General features: G+C 61.9%; 1 protein-coding gene across 4 annotated transcripts in view; it reads left to right on the plus strand.

Moving 5' to 3' along the window:
- HDGFL2 (HDGF like 2) overlaps positions 1 to 17,905 on the plus strand; it is a 19,803-nt gene continuing 1,898 nt past the window's right edge. For 2 of the 4 annotated variants that reach the window (XM_070491758.1, XM_044752430.2), the window contains exons 1-13: positions 1 to 171; positions 2,668 to 2,744; positions 2,842 to 2,980; positions 9,115 to 9,306; positions 13,169 to 13,285; positions 13,369 to 13,440; positions 14,292 to 14,454; positions 14,530 to 14,605; positions 14,669 to 14,981; positions 16,191 to 16,288; positions 17,076 to 17,149; positions 17,348 to 17,418; positions 17,777 to 17,878. In XM_070491758.1, the coding sequence (XP_070347859.1) occupies positions 100 to 171; positions 2,668 to 2,744; positions 2,842 to 2,980; positions 9,115 to 9,306; positions 13,169 to 13,285; positions 13,369 to 13,440; positions 14,292 to 14,454; positions 14,530 to 14,605; positions 14,669 to 14,981; positions 16,191 to 16,288; positions 17,076 to 17,149; positions 17,348 to 17,418; positions 17,777 to 17,878 (1,566 nt within the window). In that variant the 5' untranslated portion in view covers positions 1 to 99. The remainder of the gene's footprint in view (positions 172 to 2,667; positions 2,745 to 2,841; positions 2,981 to 9,114; positions 9,307 to 13,168; positions 13,286 to 13,368; positions 13,441 to 14,291; positions 14,455 to 14,529; positions 14,606 to 14,668; positions 14,982 to 16,190; positions 16,289 to 17,075; positions 17,150 to 17,347; positions 17,419 to 17,776; positions 17,879 to 17,905) is intronic. The other 2 variants (XM_070491759.1, XM_070491760.1) reach the window with 2 other exon arrangements.

The raw sequence follows: 17,905 nt of genomic DNA on the forward strand, positions 1-17,905 counted from the left end.
CCGCCCCCTCGGCGCCCCGCTCCCGCCCCCGGCTTCGCCTCCCGCTGCCGCCGTTGCTGCCGCCGCAGCTTCCCGCGGCCTGGGCCTCCCGCCGCCAGCATGCCGCACGCCTTCAAACCCGGGGACTTGGTGTTCGCCAAGATGAAGGGCTACCCGCACTGGCCGGCCCGGGTGAGGCCGCGCGGGAGATGGGCCAGGCCGTGGGGGGGTGGGACAGTGCGGGCCTCGGGCCTGAGGGGCCCGCACCCCGGGGGTCTGGGGGGACCAGGGCCTGAGGGGCCCGAGCTCCCGGGGTCTCGGGGGACCAGGGCCTGAGGGGCCCGCTCTCCGGGGGTCTGCGGGGACTAGGGCCTGAGGGGCCCGCTCTCCGGGGGTCTGGGGGGACCAGGGTCTGAGGGGCCCGCGCTCTGGGGGTCTGCGGGGATCAGGGCCTGAGGGGCCCGCGCTCCGAGGGTCTTGGGGGACCAGGGCCTGAGAGACCCGCCTTCCAGGACTCTGGGGGGACCAGGGCCTCGGGGACCCGCCCTCCGGGGGTCAGGGAGAACCAGGACCTGGGGGACTCGCCCTCTGGGGGTCAGGGGGGACCAGGGCCTGGGGGACTCGCCCTTCGGGGGTCTGGGGGGACCAGGGCCTGGGGGACCCGCCCTTCTGGGTCTGGGGAGTCCAGGACCTGGGGGACCCGCATGCCTGGAGGTCTGAGGGTCCTGGGACTGGGGTACCCGCACGGGGGTTCAAGGGCCGAGAGATGGGGTTCGCGGGACCTGCGGCCTGAGAGACCAGGGTTCAAGTTGGAGAGAGGTCGGTGGGTTTGAGGGGAGCTGAGGGGCGGGATTTGAGGGGACCGTGAAACTAATGGGAGGGGGGTGCTCCAACCTGAAGGGCTTTACTGGGGGGCCAGGAGAAGCCACATTCTGAGGGGCTGGGGGCAGAGAGTCACGTGTGAAGGGGGGCTAGGAGTGAGGGGTGCAGTAAGGGAGGGGGGTTGAGGGTCAAGGCTGAGGGGGCTGGGAGAGGCCAGGGCTGGAAATGGGGCTGGGGGCTTTGTTCACGAGGTCTCTGGAGCTGAACATGCGGGGCTTCAGGGACCAGGGGTTGGCATAAGACTTGTTTGGGGGACCCTGGGGACTGGAGCCCTGTGAAGACCCCCACCGCAACCCCCCCCAGACCCTGGTGGAGGGAGGCTTGGGGTGGGGTACTGTTCTGTCCAGCTTGAATCCGAGATCAGCGCCACACCGCAGGGGCTCACGCCCCACGGAGAGAGCATCTAAGGGAGGGGGCTGGGTAAGGCGACTTTGGGGTTCCCCTTTGGAGGAAGCTGGGATCCAGAGGACCCAGATGGTCCGAGGGGTCCGGGTCTGGAGGGCATCGTGAGCCTGGGAGTCCCAGGTCTGCAGAGAGCGGAGATCCAGGCAGTGTCCAGGGCAGGGCAGTGTGGAGGAGGGACCCGGAGGTTATTGTCCTCCCAGGTCTTAGGGCTGAAGTCACCCAGGGCTGAGGTTGGTGGAATATGCATGGTGGGACTGAAGGAATTTAGGGGGGTGGGGGCGGGAGGCCGAGGCAGCAGGAGGGGACAGTGGAAGATGGGGCTTCAATAGAACGAAGGGCATCACAGAGCTGGGGGTTTGGTGGGAGAGGCTCCCACCGGATGCCAGGCTGGGGCTCGGGGACCACCCACTGGGCAGGCCAGGGCTGCTCCCGGAGCGGAATGGCTAGGATGTCTGGGCCTCATGCTCCGAGGCAGGTCCTGGGTGAGGCTGGAGCAGAAGCGGTGCCTGGAACGCTGGCGGGGCTGGTCCACAGAGTGATGGAGTTGGGGATGCTTCTGGCGGGAGCAGGATGCTTAGGCTGGATGCCTGAGGCCCACAGCGCGGCCCGAGGACTTTGGGAGAACCAAGGAAGGAAGCTGGTGGGGGGCGGCGGGAGGATGCCAGGAGCCCTCCAGGCGTTGAAGAGAATAGAAAGGAATTAATGGGGTCCAGGGAACCCGCTCTAACCTGATTGGCTCGTGCTAATTTCTTGGGGGACACGGGAGCGAGGAAACTTTACGGGCACTTCCTTTCTTCCCGGAGTCCCAGCTTCACCCTCTCCTCCGCCCCCCCTCCAGCCAGCTCTCCCAGCCCGGAACATTTCCAAGCACCTGATTGGAAGTGGAGGGGCTGCTGGCCTCCTGTGGGGAGGTGACTGACAGCTGCCGGAGCCCATGGGCCTGTCGGGAGAGGGTGGGACTTCCTGGATGCTCAGGGCCTGGCTCCTGCAGCCCACCCGCCACCCTCTGCATCCTTGGAGCTGCCAGCTGCGGGCTCTGCGAGACCCGCCAGCCATCGCCTCTTTGCGGGAGGGGGTCCGTGGGAGGGTCCTGGGAGTTCCTAGAAGCTGAGCTCGGCCCCGCCCCCCTGGCTGCCCAGAGGACCATATTTGGCTTTGCTCAGGTGAAGCCCCTCCTTTGGCGACAGAGCAGTGTGGGGGAGGGGACAGGTGTGCAAGAGGGGTGGGGTGCAGAGAAGAATGCAGGTGCTTGACTGGCAAGTGATGCATCTCCCTAGGTTGAGGGCTCCCCTCTTCCCCACGTGCTTCCCCGCAAGTAACCTGGCTGATTTCTGCGTCAGTGGGTGAAGCCCCCCGCCCCCCCTCCCCCCGCCCCCCCCCCCGACCCGCCTCTCCCTGCAGATCGATGACATCGCCGACGGAGCCGTGAAGCCCCCGCCCAACAAGTACCCCATCTTCTTCTTCGGTACACACGAAACGTAAGTCTCCCCAGCGGGGGCGCGGTTTCCCCCCAACCCGGTGCCTCCCGGGCTGGCCCGGCTCACCTGGGACCGGCCCCGTGGTTCCTTTCTCCAGAGCCTTCCTGGGCCCCAAGGACCTGTTTCCCTACGACAAATGTAAAGACAAATACGGCAAGCCCAACAAGAGGAAAGGCTTCAATGAAGGACTGTGGGAGATCCAGAACAATCCCCACGCCAGCTACAGCGCTCCTCTGGTGAGTTCCAGGGCGCAGAGCCCGCGTCAGGCCGGGCCTCGGCGCTCTGGGGCCCAGTGGGGGCCGCGTCACTCTCTGGGGGGCCATCCTGGGTGCTTTGGGGGGTCGAGCAGCATCCCTGGCCCCACCCACTCGATGCCAGGAGACCCCCAGGTGTGACACCCACACATACCCGCAGACATGCCCCCGTGTCCTCTGGGCAGGGCAGAGGGGTGTAGGACCCCCTCGGTGAGACCCCCGCTTTAGGGTTAGCCTGCATTTAGAAGTGTTGTTATAGCTCTTACAGAAACTTTCGCTTTCTTAAGGAAAAACATTTTTTTCGTCCGTTAACACCCTCTGCCTCCCCCCAGGTTTCAGACTCAAAAAAAAGCCACAGTTCGTAGATGTGAGAGTTCTTGCTCAGGTGGAAAAAAATGCAAGGGGGACAGAGATGACACCTCAGTGGCAAGTCGGTGTCTAGAAAGCTTCAGGGAAAGGAAGGCGTGGAGAAAAGTGGAAGCTGAATTCGTGAAGAATCCAGCCGTGGAGGGCCGCTGGAGGGTGGCAGAGGGGTTCCTCAATCGGGTATTTTGGGGTGCAGGGCAGATGTGGGGAGGCGGGTCGGGCTCTCCGCGCTGCTTGTGCCCACCGCTTTGGGGGTTCCTGTGGGAGCCGTGCGGGGCGGGCTAGCCTGCCCTCAGGAGGGGCGGGGTGGGCTCGAGGGCGGCTGGGGGCCAATGGGGCTGACTGCGGGGACAGAGCTTGACTGTTAGGGACAGAAAGGACCCTGCACGGTCTGGGCAGGGGGCAGGCATCGGAGAGGGTCTGGTTCTCGTGCATCGGACAGGGTCTCGTTCTCGTGAGCAAAGGATTGAGCAGCTCCGTGGTATGGGCACCGCCTGAGAACGCGGGGTCTCCTGAGGGTCTGGGTGTGCCTCTCCTGCAGCTGAGGCCACCGTGGGTCCGGCACACACTCCTGTGTCGCCACCTGCCACATGCTTGTACTAGGGACCAGGAATCCGAAAGGACTCAGACACAGTCCTTCCCCCTCCCGGGAGCTCGAAGTCCAGAATCCGGGGTTTGCTCTGCAGATGGCTCTGGAGCACCAGGCGTTTGGTGGGCCCGCTGGAGGGGCCGGGCCCCGGTGAGCGCATGTCGGTGCCGGTCGCCCTCCGTGATGGGTCCCCCTGGTGTGCCTGCCGCCTCTCCGCGGGCTTGCGTGGCCGCGACTTGGGTAAACAGATCGGAAAGTCTCTAAGGTGGCTGAGTTTCCGAGATCCTTTTCTGGCCCCAGCTCCAGCTCTGTTTGGTTACGTCCTAAGCATGTGCCCTCCCGGTGAGTCATGGCGACGTTTAATATTTGCCATACACCCCCAGCTTGCCAAGTAGCACACAGGTGCCTGCCCTGGAGGAACGGAACTTGGAAACGGTGCGGCCTTGACCCTATACCCGCCCCTGACAGCCCCCCAAGGTGAGGATGGCTATTAGCTAGAGCTGCTTGCTGCCCTTCGGTTCTCTAACCTGGCCGCCCCTCCAAACGGCAGGCGGTTGGGAACGCAGCTCCCTGGGCCCCTCGACGGGGGGTTTCCCAGTGGAGGCCGGAGGCCTGCGCCCTCGAGGTGTGTCTTCCCGCTCGCGGTCCTCGATGCCTCCGAGGGAGCCGGCCGCAGGCGGCTGTTGCAGGCGCCGCCCCGGGGGACCTCAGCCATCTCTTGGTCCTTCAAGTTTGTCCTTTATTTTGACTTCTCGAGTGGAAATAGAGTCATGGTCCAAAACTGAAAAGGCCCCAGGCACACGCGGTGCGGTCAGTCCTGCGTCCCGGACACTGTTTCGATTTCCTTCCCAGACGGCCACCACTGCCGTTTCCTTCTGTGTCCTTCCAGAATTCCTTGTTCCTGTGAAATCCCGGGTAGCTTTCTTTTTTAAAGCATGGGAGTCCCTCCTTTGCTTTATTCCTCCAACCACATATCTTGATGACGGGTCCACGTCAGCACGCCGAGAACGGCCTCATTCCTTGCGACAGCCTTAACTCAGCAGGTGCTCTCCCCAAGGGTGTACAGCCAGCCCTGTCCCCACGTCCCCTTGCCACTCCAGGAGGTGGGAGGTGGTTCCAGCTGTACACACTAAGCCTGAGAGTGGGCTGGGCAGGTGGCGTCTCTTCCATTTTACAGGGGAGCACGCTGAGGCCTCTTTGACCTAGACTGGGGCTTTTCAACATTCGAGGCCGGATCATTCTCTGGGGGGGCCGTCCTGTGGGGTGTTAAGCAGCATCCTTGATCCCCACCCCACGAAGTCAGGAGCATCTCCCCCATATTGATAACTAGCATGTCTCTGGACATTGCCAAGTGTGCCCCGGGGGACACGTCCCCCCTGGTTGAGAACCATAGACCTGGAAGGATCCACCTAATGCGCCTCGTCACGTGACAGAGGAAGAGGCACCTGTCCAAGGTGCTCAGGCTGGTTGGGGCTGAGCCAGGGCTGAACCCAGGCCTCCCACCTCCCGCGCCGAAAATCTCTTCCTTCTGGTCAGTGCCTGGAGGAGGGGTCTGGGCTTAGGAGCCCTGCTGTGTGGATGCACGGCCCTGGGTTCGAGTCCCGGCTCTCCCCCTTGCTCACCGTGCGCCTGGGGAGTTGAGGTCACCTCTCTGAGCCTCGGTCTCCCCTGCAACAGAGGATCGTGGCAGGACCGGCTTCTCACAGGCTTTTCGGGCGAATCCAGAAGCGGATGGGCATCCGGCACGTGGCACGGTGACACGCAGTCTGTGCTCGGTGGGAGATGGCGGGGGTAATGGGGAAGCAGAGGCCGGCTGGCTTTGCCCTTCGCTTCCCTGCAGGCCCTTCCCGATCCGTCACCGCAGTGGGAGGAAGGTGTGCTGGAGTGTCACTCAGCCGGCCTCGGGAAGGCTGGAGGGGGCCGGCTCTCTGCCTTTGTCCCCGGCTCCTCTCCGTGCGGCTGGCATTCCCGCCCCCCAGACGTCCCCATGTGGCCCAGGGGCCCACAGCCCTTGCTGGCAGGCACGTGGATCCCCTGGGCTGGCCCCAGGAGACTCAGAGTCCTGGCTTCATCCACAAGCTCGGTGTGGGGCAGTCACTGACCTCCCCGGAGACTCAGTTTCCCCCATTGTGGAACCTGCCCATTCATCCCGGTCGCCTGACCTGGCTGTTGAGGCACAAATCGGATCACAGCCGGTCAAGAGCTGGCCAGGAGCACAGAGGGGTTTTGATAGGCGGTAGCTGTGTCCAGTGGCCCAGGCAGAGGCCGGGGCAGACACGCTGGCGTCCGGCTTTGTGGCTTAGTCGCTGTGTGGTCCTGAGCTGTCACGCTGCCTCCTCTTATCTGCACGTGGGGATGGCAGCCCCCACCCGGCACATAGACGATAAGCTCGCTGTCTGGCGCGTCGCCCTTAACCAGCGCCGGCTCTCGCCGCTGGGCTGCCACCCACCAGCCGTCCCGTCGCTTCCCCTCCGCGCCACTGTGCCCCCGAGGGGAGGGGGGATGGCATCTCGCTTCTCCTCAGCAGGGACGCTCCCAAGAGAAACAGCGCCCTGGAGGAGAGGGGGCCCGACCCCACTGTCATAGCCTGACTTTTCTCTCCCGCCTTTAGGCTTGGGGCTTGACCTCCTCAGTCTTAACGTTTTAATCTTGTCACACATTACACAGACGCGGCCCTGTCACTGTGCCTCAGGGCCCCTGGTCACAGTGACTCAAGGGAGACGAAGGTGTTCGTGCTGAGTGGGGAGTCCTGTCGACACCTGGTCGCCCTTTCTCTCGCCTGTTCATTAGGGCTTGTGCATGAAGGCTGGGGGGCTCCCACCTGCTCGGGGGGTAGGGCGGGAAGCACACAAGTGCGATGGAGCCAGAGGAACGGCTGGACCCAGTTCCCTCCCGTCCGCTCCCTCCACGGGGCTCCCGGCTCCTGTGTCGCCATCCGGGCCCAGCTCTGGCGCCCGCATGCTCCTGCCGCACTGCCATGCTCTTCCACACCCTTCCACGTGGTGTGCTCGCCTCTGCCTCCGGCCGGCCGTCTGGGGCCCTGTTCCCTCCTGTGGTCACGCGGCTGCACAGACTTCGCCTCTCGTAGCTTCTCGTTCCCATCTCACTCCGTGTGCCCGTCTGGGTGCCCCGGGAGACTCCTCTCATGGGATCTCGTACACTTCGGGTCCTCCTCGCTTTCTTCTTGGCTGCCGCGCATGCCCCATTCCCATCCATTGCCCTAACTATAATCGCACCAAGAGAAGGGGCTTTTTTTCTTGGTAGTAGTATTCTTTTTATTTTAGTTGGGGTAAAAGTCACATAACAAAATTCACCATTTTAACCACTTTAAAGATACACTACAGTGGCTTTTAGTACATTCACAATATTGTGCAGCTATCACCACTCTAATTCCAGAACATTCTGTCACCACACAAAGAAACCTGTTTCCATCAGCAGTCACTCCCATCCTCCCCTCCCCAGCCCCTGGCGCCCACGAGCCCGCTCTCTGTCTGTGGATCAGCCTGTTCTGGACGTTTCTCGTCAATGGGATCACACGCCGTGTGTCCTTCTGTGTCTGCTTCTCTCCCTGAGCGTCGTGTGTGCAGGTCTGTCCACGTGCAGCTGTGTCAGGGCCTCGCTCCTCTTCACGGCTGAATAGTATTCCATTCTGCACTTTCCCACGTTTTGTTTGTCCATCAGTAGACGGACATTTGGGTTGTCTCCAGAGAATGTGGCTCTTAAAACTCTCAGTCTCTTTCTTTCTTTTAAAAAAAAAAATCAGTTATTTAGAGAAGAAGTTCATGAAATAATGAGGTCAGGTTTCTCCCCGGACTCGGGTGGGCTGACTGCCTTGGGAGCCATAGTGGCACCCCGTCTCGTGCCTGGTTGTAACTGTGTGTACTTGTCTGTCTCCCCATTAGACTGTGAGCCCCCCGTGGGCAGAGACCCTCTCTCACCCGTCTGTAGTCCCCAGCACGGGGCCGAGCGCATAGTAGGTATTCCATCGTGTTAGTTGGATGAGTGAGTGAGGGCTGGATACGACCGGGGTGTGTCCATTTTCCTCCCACAAACATACAGCATCCAGAACAAGTTCCCAAAGGGACCCAAGAAAGCCCAGTGGCCTGACTGTCATTGTGCCATCTGCCTGATGCCCCAGGTCCTCGATAACTCTGCATGATCCGGCCCTGGCCATGCCCCATCCTTTCCTCTGCCGTTTTCTTCTCCTTCACTCTGCTCCGGCCACACCGACCTCTCCTGCATCCAGGGACCTTCCCTCATGCCCTTCCTGCTTTCTGGAATGTGTCTGGCCCCCACTTTGCCACATGCTTGGGATGGCTCCTCAGCTAAGACGTCACGCCCTCCAAGGGTCCCCCCCAGCCGACCACCCACCGCGAAATACTCCCACACTTCGCAGCCACATACCAGTGGTTTCCTTTCTGCCGTCACCACGCTGGGATGTTGATCTGTTTACATGGCTGTGTTCGGTCTCTCCCGCTGGACTGCGAGCTCCGCGGGGCCAGGGACCACACCCCCTACATCTGTGCCCGCCACCTGCCTCGCACACCGCCCAGCAGCCAGCCGCTGCTCACAGACGAGCCAGCACGTGCCTGGCACGGAGGAGGCGCCGGAGAAGTGGGGGCTGTCCTTGTGGCCATTTCTGCGGAGCGGGCATTTTGGGCAAAACAGAAGCAGCCCTGCTGAAAGCTGACGCTCTTCCGGAGGCCCAGTCCTGGGTCAGCGGCCCCCGCATAATAATCACAACAATAGTTACAGAAGCGAACACTGGCGGACTTCTTGCCATGCTCTGGGCCCGTCCTGAGTATGTCACGTACCACTTCTGTCTCATCCTTACCTCAGCCCTTTGAGGCCAAAATGGTGCCATCCCCATGGCTCAGATGTGGAAACTGAGGCACAGAGAGGCTTCAGTCACTTGCCCAAGATTTGACCTTAAATCTGGCAGCCCTTGAATCCTGGCGCCCTCCACACGTGTCCGTCACACCCTCCTGCCTCAGCTCTCAGGGCTTTCTGTGCCTCAGTTCCCCCATTTGGGAAGCGAGGAGGCTGGACCCTGACATTTGAGACCCTGCCAGTGGGTGCTGTCCTCTGGGTCGCCATCCTGGTTGGGAAAGCCCCCCCCAAGCCTAGTGGTGACATGCTGTTTCTGCCCCTCCGCCCCCAGCCGGTGAGTTCCTCCGACAGTGAGGCCCCCGAAGCTGACCCAGCCGGTGGGAGCGAGGACGACGAGGACCGGGGGGTCATGGCCGTTACAGCCGTGACCGCCACAGCCGCCAGCGACAGGATGGAGAGCGACTCGGACTCAGACAAGAGCAGTGACAACAGCGGCCTCAAGCGGAAGGCGCCGGCCTTGAAGGTAGGGGCAGGGTGGGCGCATCTAGCCTGTAGGGGGACAGCGATGCCCTGGCCCTTCCCCCTCCCACCCTGAGGTCGCATCCCACAGCCTACTCTCCCGCCCTGCCGCTCTTTCTTATCATGCTTTCTTTTAGAAATTAAAATACCATTCACATGCCGTAAAATTCACCCCTTCAAAGTATGTAATTCAGTGAAGTTTAGTACAGTCACAGAGTTGTGCAGTCATTACCACTAGTTCTAGAACATTCCATCACCCCAACAGAAACCCCCTTCCCATTAGCAGTTACCTCCCCCAGCCCCTGGCACCCATGGGCCTGCTCTCTGTCTGTGGATCTGCCTGTTCTGGACGTTTCACGTCAATGGGATCACACGCCATGTGTCCTTCTGTGTCTGCTTCTCTCCCTGAGCGTCGTGTGTTCAGGTCCATCCACGTGCAGCTCTGTCAGGGCGTCACTCCTTTTCACAGCTGTGTAATATTCCAGAGTGTGGGGGGACGTGTGTGTGTGTGCATTTGTTGATGGCCCCTGGGCTGGCTTCCTCTTTGGGCCGTCATAAATCATGCTGCTGTGAACAGGCGGGCACAGGTTTCTGTGTGCACAGATGTCTTCGGTTCTTATGTATAGATTCTCTTTCCTGCCTCTTTTTTCCTCCTCTGCCCTTTGACTACCAAATATTTGGGTGCAGAATGAAAGGACCAGGTTCTAGGAGCATTTTTTTGTGACTAGAGTAAGGCATTCTTACTATTTTTAAAAATAATATTTGTGGCTCCAATTATAATGGTAAGCCATTCTCGTTGTAGATAAGTTAGAAGATGCAAAAAGCGTAAAGAAGCTAGTCAGAAAATACCCATATTATCCGAGGGGTCCTCTGCACCAAGGACTTGACCTCTTGATGTATTTCTCTGTCATCTCGTATGTGCCTCACCCGGGGGTGTGTGTAAAGTACAGAATTGGCCATCACACATCCAGTGTGTGTCTTGCTGTTTTTCCACCTAATATGAGCATTTCCTTGTCATTAAAGACTATTTTTTAAGATGGAATTTTCAGTGTTTGAGAAGTAGTCTGTGATGTGGATATTATTAAGATTGTTGAGCATTTAGTTTTTTCCCCTCAACTTTTTTTTTTTTTTTGGTGAGGAAGATTCGCTCTGAGCTAACATCCATTGCCAGTCTTCCTCTGTTTTCACTTGAGGAAAATTTGCCCTGAGCTAACATCTGTGCCAATCTTCTATTTTTTGTATGTGGGTCGCCACCACAGCATGTCTGACGAGTGGTGTAGGTCTGCGCCCGGGATCCAAACCCACGAACCCAGGCTGCTGAAACGGAGCACGCTGGACTTAACCACACACCACGGGGCTGGCCCCATTTCCCCCAACTTTTAATGACATAGTTGGCATTGTTTTTTAAAAGCCCGTGTAATTTCTGTGTATAGTTGTTGGAGAAGTTCAGTAGAAACCTGTAGAAAACAACCCCCGCCATCCCACCCCCGAGACAGAAACCACTGTTTATGGGTCCGTATGCCAACTTGGCATTAAATAGAGGTTGTCATCACACTTTTTAACCACACTAGGGAAAAACTTTCAAAACCTTTTCACTTGGCGCCCCACCACCCAGCACGTCCTCGCTGTTCCTTTCCCAGTCTGTAGGGGGCTGTGGTTTTCCTGTGGGGCCCACTTTATGCTCTCTCCAGTGAACACTGTTTTGTTGGTGTTTTTCTGTGGACCCACGGACCTGGTCTTTGTAGTTATTCTTCTTAACGGCTCCACAGAAGACCTCTCATCAGGGTTTTCTGACACACCTCGGCCACCAGATCTTGTGGTCGGAGGTCCAGCCAGGCACTGCCCACCCACCACCCAGGTCGCTCCTGGTCCTGGGGTCACAGGATCTCGCCCTCAGGGTCCCTCCTGACGCCTCTCCTTCGACCCCGGCGTGTGGACGTCAGGAGGGAGGGTCCTGCGTGGGGTCATCTTAGTCCTCGCGATTCCGGCCCTTTTGTCTGGGGCCCAGGCCACATCCCAGCTGGAAATGCTTAACCTGGAACTGCTTCGAGTCGGAACTCAAGTGTGCATGGGAGGCAGAAATGTCCAGCAATTCTGGAGGGTTCCCCGAGCACCTGGCTTAGGAGTCCCTTGCTCATGGGGATGAGAGGAACACACAGGATCCCCAACTCACATACTACTCTCCCTGCCGCCGGGCTGGGGTCCTGCCCGCCCCTGTGATGAGGGTGGCGGGGTGCAGGGTCCCTGACCACTCGCCAGCCACTCTGGCCTCCTTTCACGTCTTTGAAAACGCCAAGCTGCCTGCCACCCCAGAGCCTTTGTACTCGCCGACTCCTCAGCCGGGAAGCTCCTCCGCCATCTGTCCCGCCGTCGTCCTGCAGGCTTTTCGGCGGCTCCCTCTGACGCCCCTCAAGCATCCTGTCTCCCCCACGGGGCCCCCTTACTTTCACAGGACTCCCTCTGCTCTCGGGGTTCAGTGAGCGCTGTGGGCTCTCCTGCCTAGACGGGAAGTCGCAGGACAGTGGGAGCCTCCTCTCCCATTGGCTTGTCACTCAGCGAAGTCGCTCACTCGGGCAGCCGGAACAGAGGACCACAGGCTGGGGGCTTCACAACAGACCTGTATATTCTCCCGGGGCTGGAGGCTGGAGGCCACGACCCAGGTGTCGGCAGGGCTGGACCCTGCGAGGCCGCTCAGCGTGGCATGTGGATGCCGGCTCCTCCCTGTGTCCCCACGTGGTTGTCCCTCTGTGCGTGTCTGCGTCCTTATCTCCTCTTCTTACAAGGACGCAGTCCTGTTGGATCAGGACCCACCCCAATGACCTCATTTTCCCCTAATCACCTCTGCAAAGACCCCTCTCCAAATGCAGCCACATCCTGCGCGCCTAGGGTTTGGCGACACAGTTCAGCCCATCACACCTTGGCCTTGGACGGGGCACGGGGTGGGGAGCTGCTCAGTTAACTGTTGTGAAGAGAACCTCCAAGTCTCAGTGGTGACAGAATGGAGGTAGACGGGCTTTGTCACTGAGCAGACGCCCCAGCAAGAAGTAGCTGGTTGTCCCCGGGAAGGGGTCTGTTTCCAGAGCTCATTCTCCATGCTTTCTCTGTTCTTCCTTTGTGAAAATTCCTAAGTCGGCTTCTTTGGGTGGGCGTCACGGACTCCATGAAGCCCTGAAACTGAATTCACGTTGTGGACACGTGTATGGACGTATGTTTTTAAATTTCGTATTGAGGTGAAATTCACATACAACTAACCACTCTGAAAGGTACGCACAACGATGGTCCGTCGCACATTTACAGTGTTTTGCAGCCACCAAAAGGTGTCCACGTGTCTTTCTGGGGAAAAGATCCCTGGTTTGGCTTTTTCTTTTTTTTTTTCCTTTATTGCAGTAAAATATACATAACATGAAATTTATCATTTTAACCATTTTTAAGTGCACAGATCATTGGCACTAGGTACCTTCTCATTGTTGTGCAACCCTCCCACCATTCGTCTCCAGAACTTTCCATCTTCCCAAACTGAAGCTGTGTCCCCATGAAACACTGACTCCCACCCCTCCCCCAGCCCCTGGCCCCCCATCCACTTTCTGTCTCTGTGGCTGTGGCTCCTCTGGGGACCTCCTGTGAGTGGACCACACAGTGTGTGTCCTTCTGTGTCTGGCTGATGTCACTGAGCATCATGTCTCCAAGCTTCCAGATCCCTGGGTTTTATCAGATTCTCAAAGGGGTGGCCCCCTGCCACCCCCCCCCCAAAGGTTCCAGAACCACAGCTCGTCCCCCAGCCGGGAGCGCTCAGGCGGGAGACGGCCCTGCCGAGTACGCGGGCTTTCCTGGTGGCTGATCGCTCGCTCCGGCTCCTCCCCTTCCAGATGTCCGTCTCAAAACGAGCTCGAAAGGCCTCCAGCGACCTGGACCAAGGCAGCGTGTCCCCGTCCGACGAGGAGAACTCGGAAAGCTCGTCTGAGTCAGAGAAGACCAGCGACCAGGTGGGCAGGTGGGGGGATGCGCAGGTGGGAGCCGAGGTGGCCAGCCCGTGCAGCCTGCGCTCAGCTCCCTTCTCTCCGCGCAGGACTTCACCCCAGAGAAGAAAGCCGTGGTCCGGGCGCCACGGCGGGGCCCCCTCGCAGGACGGAAGAAACAGGTACAGGGGCTCTGGGTCCCCGTGCCAGCCTCGGGAGCCTCCCTTCTCAGTCACCTGCCGGCGGCCACAACTGGAGTCGGGTCCTTTTGGACGCGGGTCAGGCAGGGGCCGCCAGCTTCCGCCTGTGCCTTCACGATGGCTCACCGTGTTGCCCTGAGTGCTGTGTGTGCAGAGCGCCTCCCTGAGGGGGCTTAGGGCCAGCCCGGAGCCCGGGCTGCTGGCAGAGGCCCGAGGGAGGCCCTCCGGGCGCGTGGGGGGCGGGGGAGCGCGGGCTCACGTCCAGCTGTGTTGCGTGTGTGTTACGTGTCTGTGTGGGTGTATCAGCGTGTGTGGATGCAGGAGCGTGCGTGTGGGGTGTGTGTAGGAGGCTGTGTTATGCACAGGTGTGTACAGTGTATGTGGTGTGTGTGCACATGTACATGGGTGGCGTAGTGTGTGGCGTGCACACGCGTGTGTGTGTTCTCACGTGTACACGTGTGTACAGATGCATGTGCATGGTCGGGCATGTGTTCGGATGAGTGTGTTGTGCGTGTGTGGTGCGAGTGCACGTGTGAGTGGTGTGTGCACGTACATGTGTGCTGCATATACGTGTGTATGAGTGTGCGCATGACCGTGGGCTGTGGCGTTCCGATCAGTGTGTGTTGTGCGTGTGTGGGGGTGTGTACGCATGTGCATGTGTGAGTGTGTGCCGTGGGCGCAGGGGAGCGGGCGCAGAGCCGGGGTGGGGGGCCCCTGGGTGGCGCAGGTGGGGTTCCCGTCCGGAGCTTGGGTGCCCGGGAGGCCTGGGGGAGGCGGCCTGGCGGTGGGTGGGGGCGCCCGGCCCCCCTTCTCTCACCCTCGCCGCCCCCCAGAAGGCGCCGTCGGCCTCGGATTCGGACTCCAAAGCCGACTCGGACGCGCCGCAGGGGGAGCCGCCGGCCGTGCCCGCGTCTGCGTCGTCCTCCGCGTCGTCCTCCGCCTCGGACTCGGACTCGGACGTGTCGGTGAAGAAGCCGCCGCGGGGCCGCAAGCCAGGTAGGGGGGCGGGGCGGGGCCGGCGGGGGCCCCCGGGCGGCGGGCGCGGGACGAGGCCACCCTGCTCTCCCGCAGCCGAGAAGCCGCCCCTGAAGCCGCGCGGGCGCAAGCCGAAGCCGGAGCGGCCGCCGAGCAGCTCGAGCAGCGACAGGTGGGTGCCGGGCCGGGGTGGCCGCGGGCGCGCGCGGGCCCCTCTGACCGGCCCCTCCCGCAGCGACAGCGACGAGGTGGACCGCATCAGCGAGTGGAAGCGGCGGGACGAGGCGCGGCGGCGCGAGCTGGAGGCGCGGCGGCGGCGCGCGCAGGAGGAGGAGCTGCGGCGGCTGCGCGAGCAGGAGCAGGAGGAGAAGGCGCGGCGGCGCGCGCGGCCCGAGCGCGAGCGCGGGGAGGCCCCGGCCGCGGGCAGCGGCGGCAGCAGCGGTGACGCGCCCGGCGACGAGGACGAGCCCGTGCGGAAGCGCGGCCGCCAGGGCCGGGGGCCTCAGTCCTCCTCCGACTCGGAGCCCGAGGCCGAGCTGGACAGAGAGGTGCGGCCCCGGGGCCCGGGCCGGGAGGGTCACTCCGGGTGGGGGGCGACGCCGCGCGGGGGAGGCTCGGGCCCAGGGCCGCCGCTCGGTGCAGCCGTGGACGGGGCACCTGCTGGCTGCCCGCTGAGAGCGCCAAGCCGGGGCTGGAGCAGACACTCTGAGGGGCTGCCCCCGAGGAAGGGAGACAGGTAGTGGACGACAGGAGGACTGGTCACGGGGCGTTCTGTGCTCAGGAGGAGAGCAAAGCAAAGGAGACTGAAGCGTTAGGGGACAGGCTTCCATTGTAAGTAGGGTGGCCCTGAAGGCTTCAGAGGAGAAGGTGCCATTGAAGTAGGGATCTGAATGAAGTGAGAAGTGATCTGGAGAAAAGACGTCCCAGGCAGCAGGCACAGCCCATGCAAAGGCCCTGGGGCAGGACCAGGCCTGGTGTGTGACAGGAACAGCAAGGAGGACAGTGTGGCTGGAGCAGAGGGAGCGAGGGGGACAGAGGGAGGAGGGAGGGCGGGGAGGGGACAGGGCAGGTCGTGTGGGGCCTGGTGGCCGCAGGGAGGACTCAGGCTTCTTCCCTGAGGGAGGGGGATCCTGGAGGGCTGCAGGTGGAGACTCAGGTGTCCGCAGGTGTCCTCTGGCCACTATGGCAGAGCAGCTTGTAGGGTGAGTGAGGGGGCAGTTAGGAGGCTGGCAGAGGCGGTGGTGACCATCAGCTACCGTGTGGTCCCCTGAGCCCATCAGCTGCCCGGCCCCCTGACGTTCACAGTCCGGCCTGAACCAGAGTCTGCCTCCCAGGCCCGTCACCTTCTAGCCCAAGCCCAGGACCCCATGTGGGGCGGGAGGGGGGATGGGGAGGCAGGACGACCCCTGTTTTCTCCCCGTCGCACTCCCTTTGGTCACAAAGAGGGGACTGAGTTCCCTGCCCCAGGAGGCATTGTGGCCACGGCTTCGAGCCCCTTGGCGGGGGGATGGGGCGGGGCTGCCCCTCGGCTGGATGGCGGCTTGGACTCCAGCACCCCCAGCTCCTTTCAGGGCCTGAGAAGCTGCTGCCTGGGTATGGACTGGACGCGGGTCCTTCCCGTCCGTCCTGCCCGGTCCGCCAGCCCCCAGCAGCGCGGAGGTGGTGGCAGGAGGGGCCGCGTCTCTGATGGCAGGGCTGGGGTCTGGGGCCAGCCCCTGCTGCCACCGCTCCAGCCCTGCTTTCTCTGGCCGCCGCAGGCGAAGAAGTCGGCTAAGAAGTTGCAGAGCGCGGAGCCCGTGAGGAGAGCCAGCCAGAAGGAGAAGCGAGGGCGGCCCGACGACAAGCCCCGGGCCAGGTCCCCCACTCTGCCCCGCCTCCCCTACCTCCCTGGGCCCTACCCGTCCTGGTGCCCGGCTTCCGAATTCAGTCAGATCCAGTTGAAGTGTCTGTTTCTCGGGGCCCCATCAGGTTGTGTAGGAGCCTCTGACCCAGGGCTGGTCCTTTCCCTAGGCCAGGGCTCTCGCCCAGGCGGGGCTGCCCCCAGACGACACCGGGCCACATCTGTGGCTGTCACACTGGGGGAGCTCCTGGCATCGGGCAGGTGGGGGCCAGGGATGCTGTTCAACCCTCCGCAGTGCCCAGGACGGCCCTGATGTCCACAGGGCCAAGAGGGAGACCGTCCCCCAGACCAGATGTTTTAAGTCCGAGGCCCGCCGAGGTGGGGGACAGCCCATATCCCTGCCCACGGGGAGCTGGGCAGCTGGACTGCTGGCCAGGATGTGGGCTTCTGTCATTGATCCGTGTCAGTTCGGAGCGCCTTTGAATAACTCATTTGCTAAGTTTCCCATAACTAGATACTAACTCTCAGCCAGGTGTGAAAACAAAGAATTCTGGGATGTCACGTTGTTTGCTCGCAGGAACCAGAGGCAGGGCTGGCGTCTTTGTTCCCCTCGGGTGCCTGCCCTTGGCCAGGTCCCGGCGGCCTTGACCCCGCCTCCAGGGCCTCCTAGAGGTTTGCTTACGCAGCAGACGTGGGTCCCCTGGCGGGCCCCGGCCCTCAGCGGAGAGGATGTGGTGGCTGCGGCAGGGTGGTCTCGAGGATGATGGGGAGGCGCCCGTTTGAGAGGCATGACTCTCCGCAGGCCTGTGAAGGTAGAGCGAACTCGGAAGCGGTCGGAAGGGTTCCCGCCGGACCGGAAGGTCGAGAAGAAGAAAGGTAAGGCCCGGCTGCCCTGGTCACGGTCTGAGGACCCCGAGGTGGTGGGGAGGGAGGGCCCCGAGCAGCTGGCTCCTGTCCCTGGGGTGGTGCTCGGGCAGGTCCTCGGCAGGGGTGGGGGCAAGGCCAGCCAGTCCCCACAGCCTGGGCCTCTGTGGCCCTGCTCAGACCCGGGCGGGCTGTTCTCTCCTGGCCCAGAACCTTCTGTGGAGGAGAAGCTTCAGAAGCTGCACAGTGAGATCAAGTTCGCCCTGAAGGTCGACAATCCGGTGAGACGCTTCTCAGGGCCCTGGGGTCACCTCGCAGCCGCCTCCCCTGAGCTACCAGTCCATCTTTGCAGACCCAGGACCCTCAGGGTGTGCAGGGTGGGGTCCCTGTTCCTACGTGTGTCCCCCAGCTTGGGGCCAGGCTGGTGTCCTGAGTTGCAGTGCTCGGCGTCCCCACCAGGGGGCGCCACAGGCAGACGCTAAGAGCCCTCCATGCCATAGGTCCCTCTGCTTGTCCCCGGGTTCCCCATCGCTCCGCCCTCCCCTGCAGGGAGAGCCCAAGGGTCCTTCCCCGCCCCACTGGGCCCCCAGGACCCCATCAGCCTGCTGCTGCCCTCCTGACTCCCCTTCTACCCCACAGGACGTGAAGAGGTGTCTGAACGCCCTCGCCGAGCTGGGGACCCTGCAGGTGACCTCGCAGATCCTTCAGAAGAACACAGATGTGGTGGCCACATTGAAGAAGGTATGGCACGAGCCCGAGGGGGAAGGG

The sequence above is a fragment of the Equus asinus genome, chromosome 20, assembly GCF_041296235.1.
Source record: "Equus asinus isolate D_3611 breed Donkey chromosome 20, EquAss-T2T_v2, whole genome shotgun sequence".
NCBI lineage: Eukaryota > Metazoa > Chordata > Mammalia > Perissodactyla > Equidae > Equus > Equus asinus.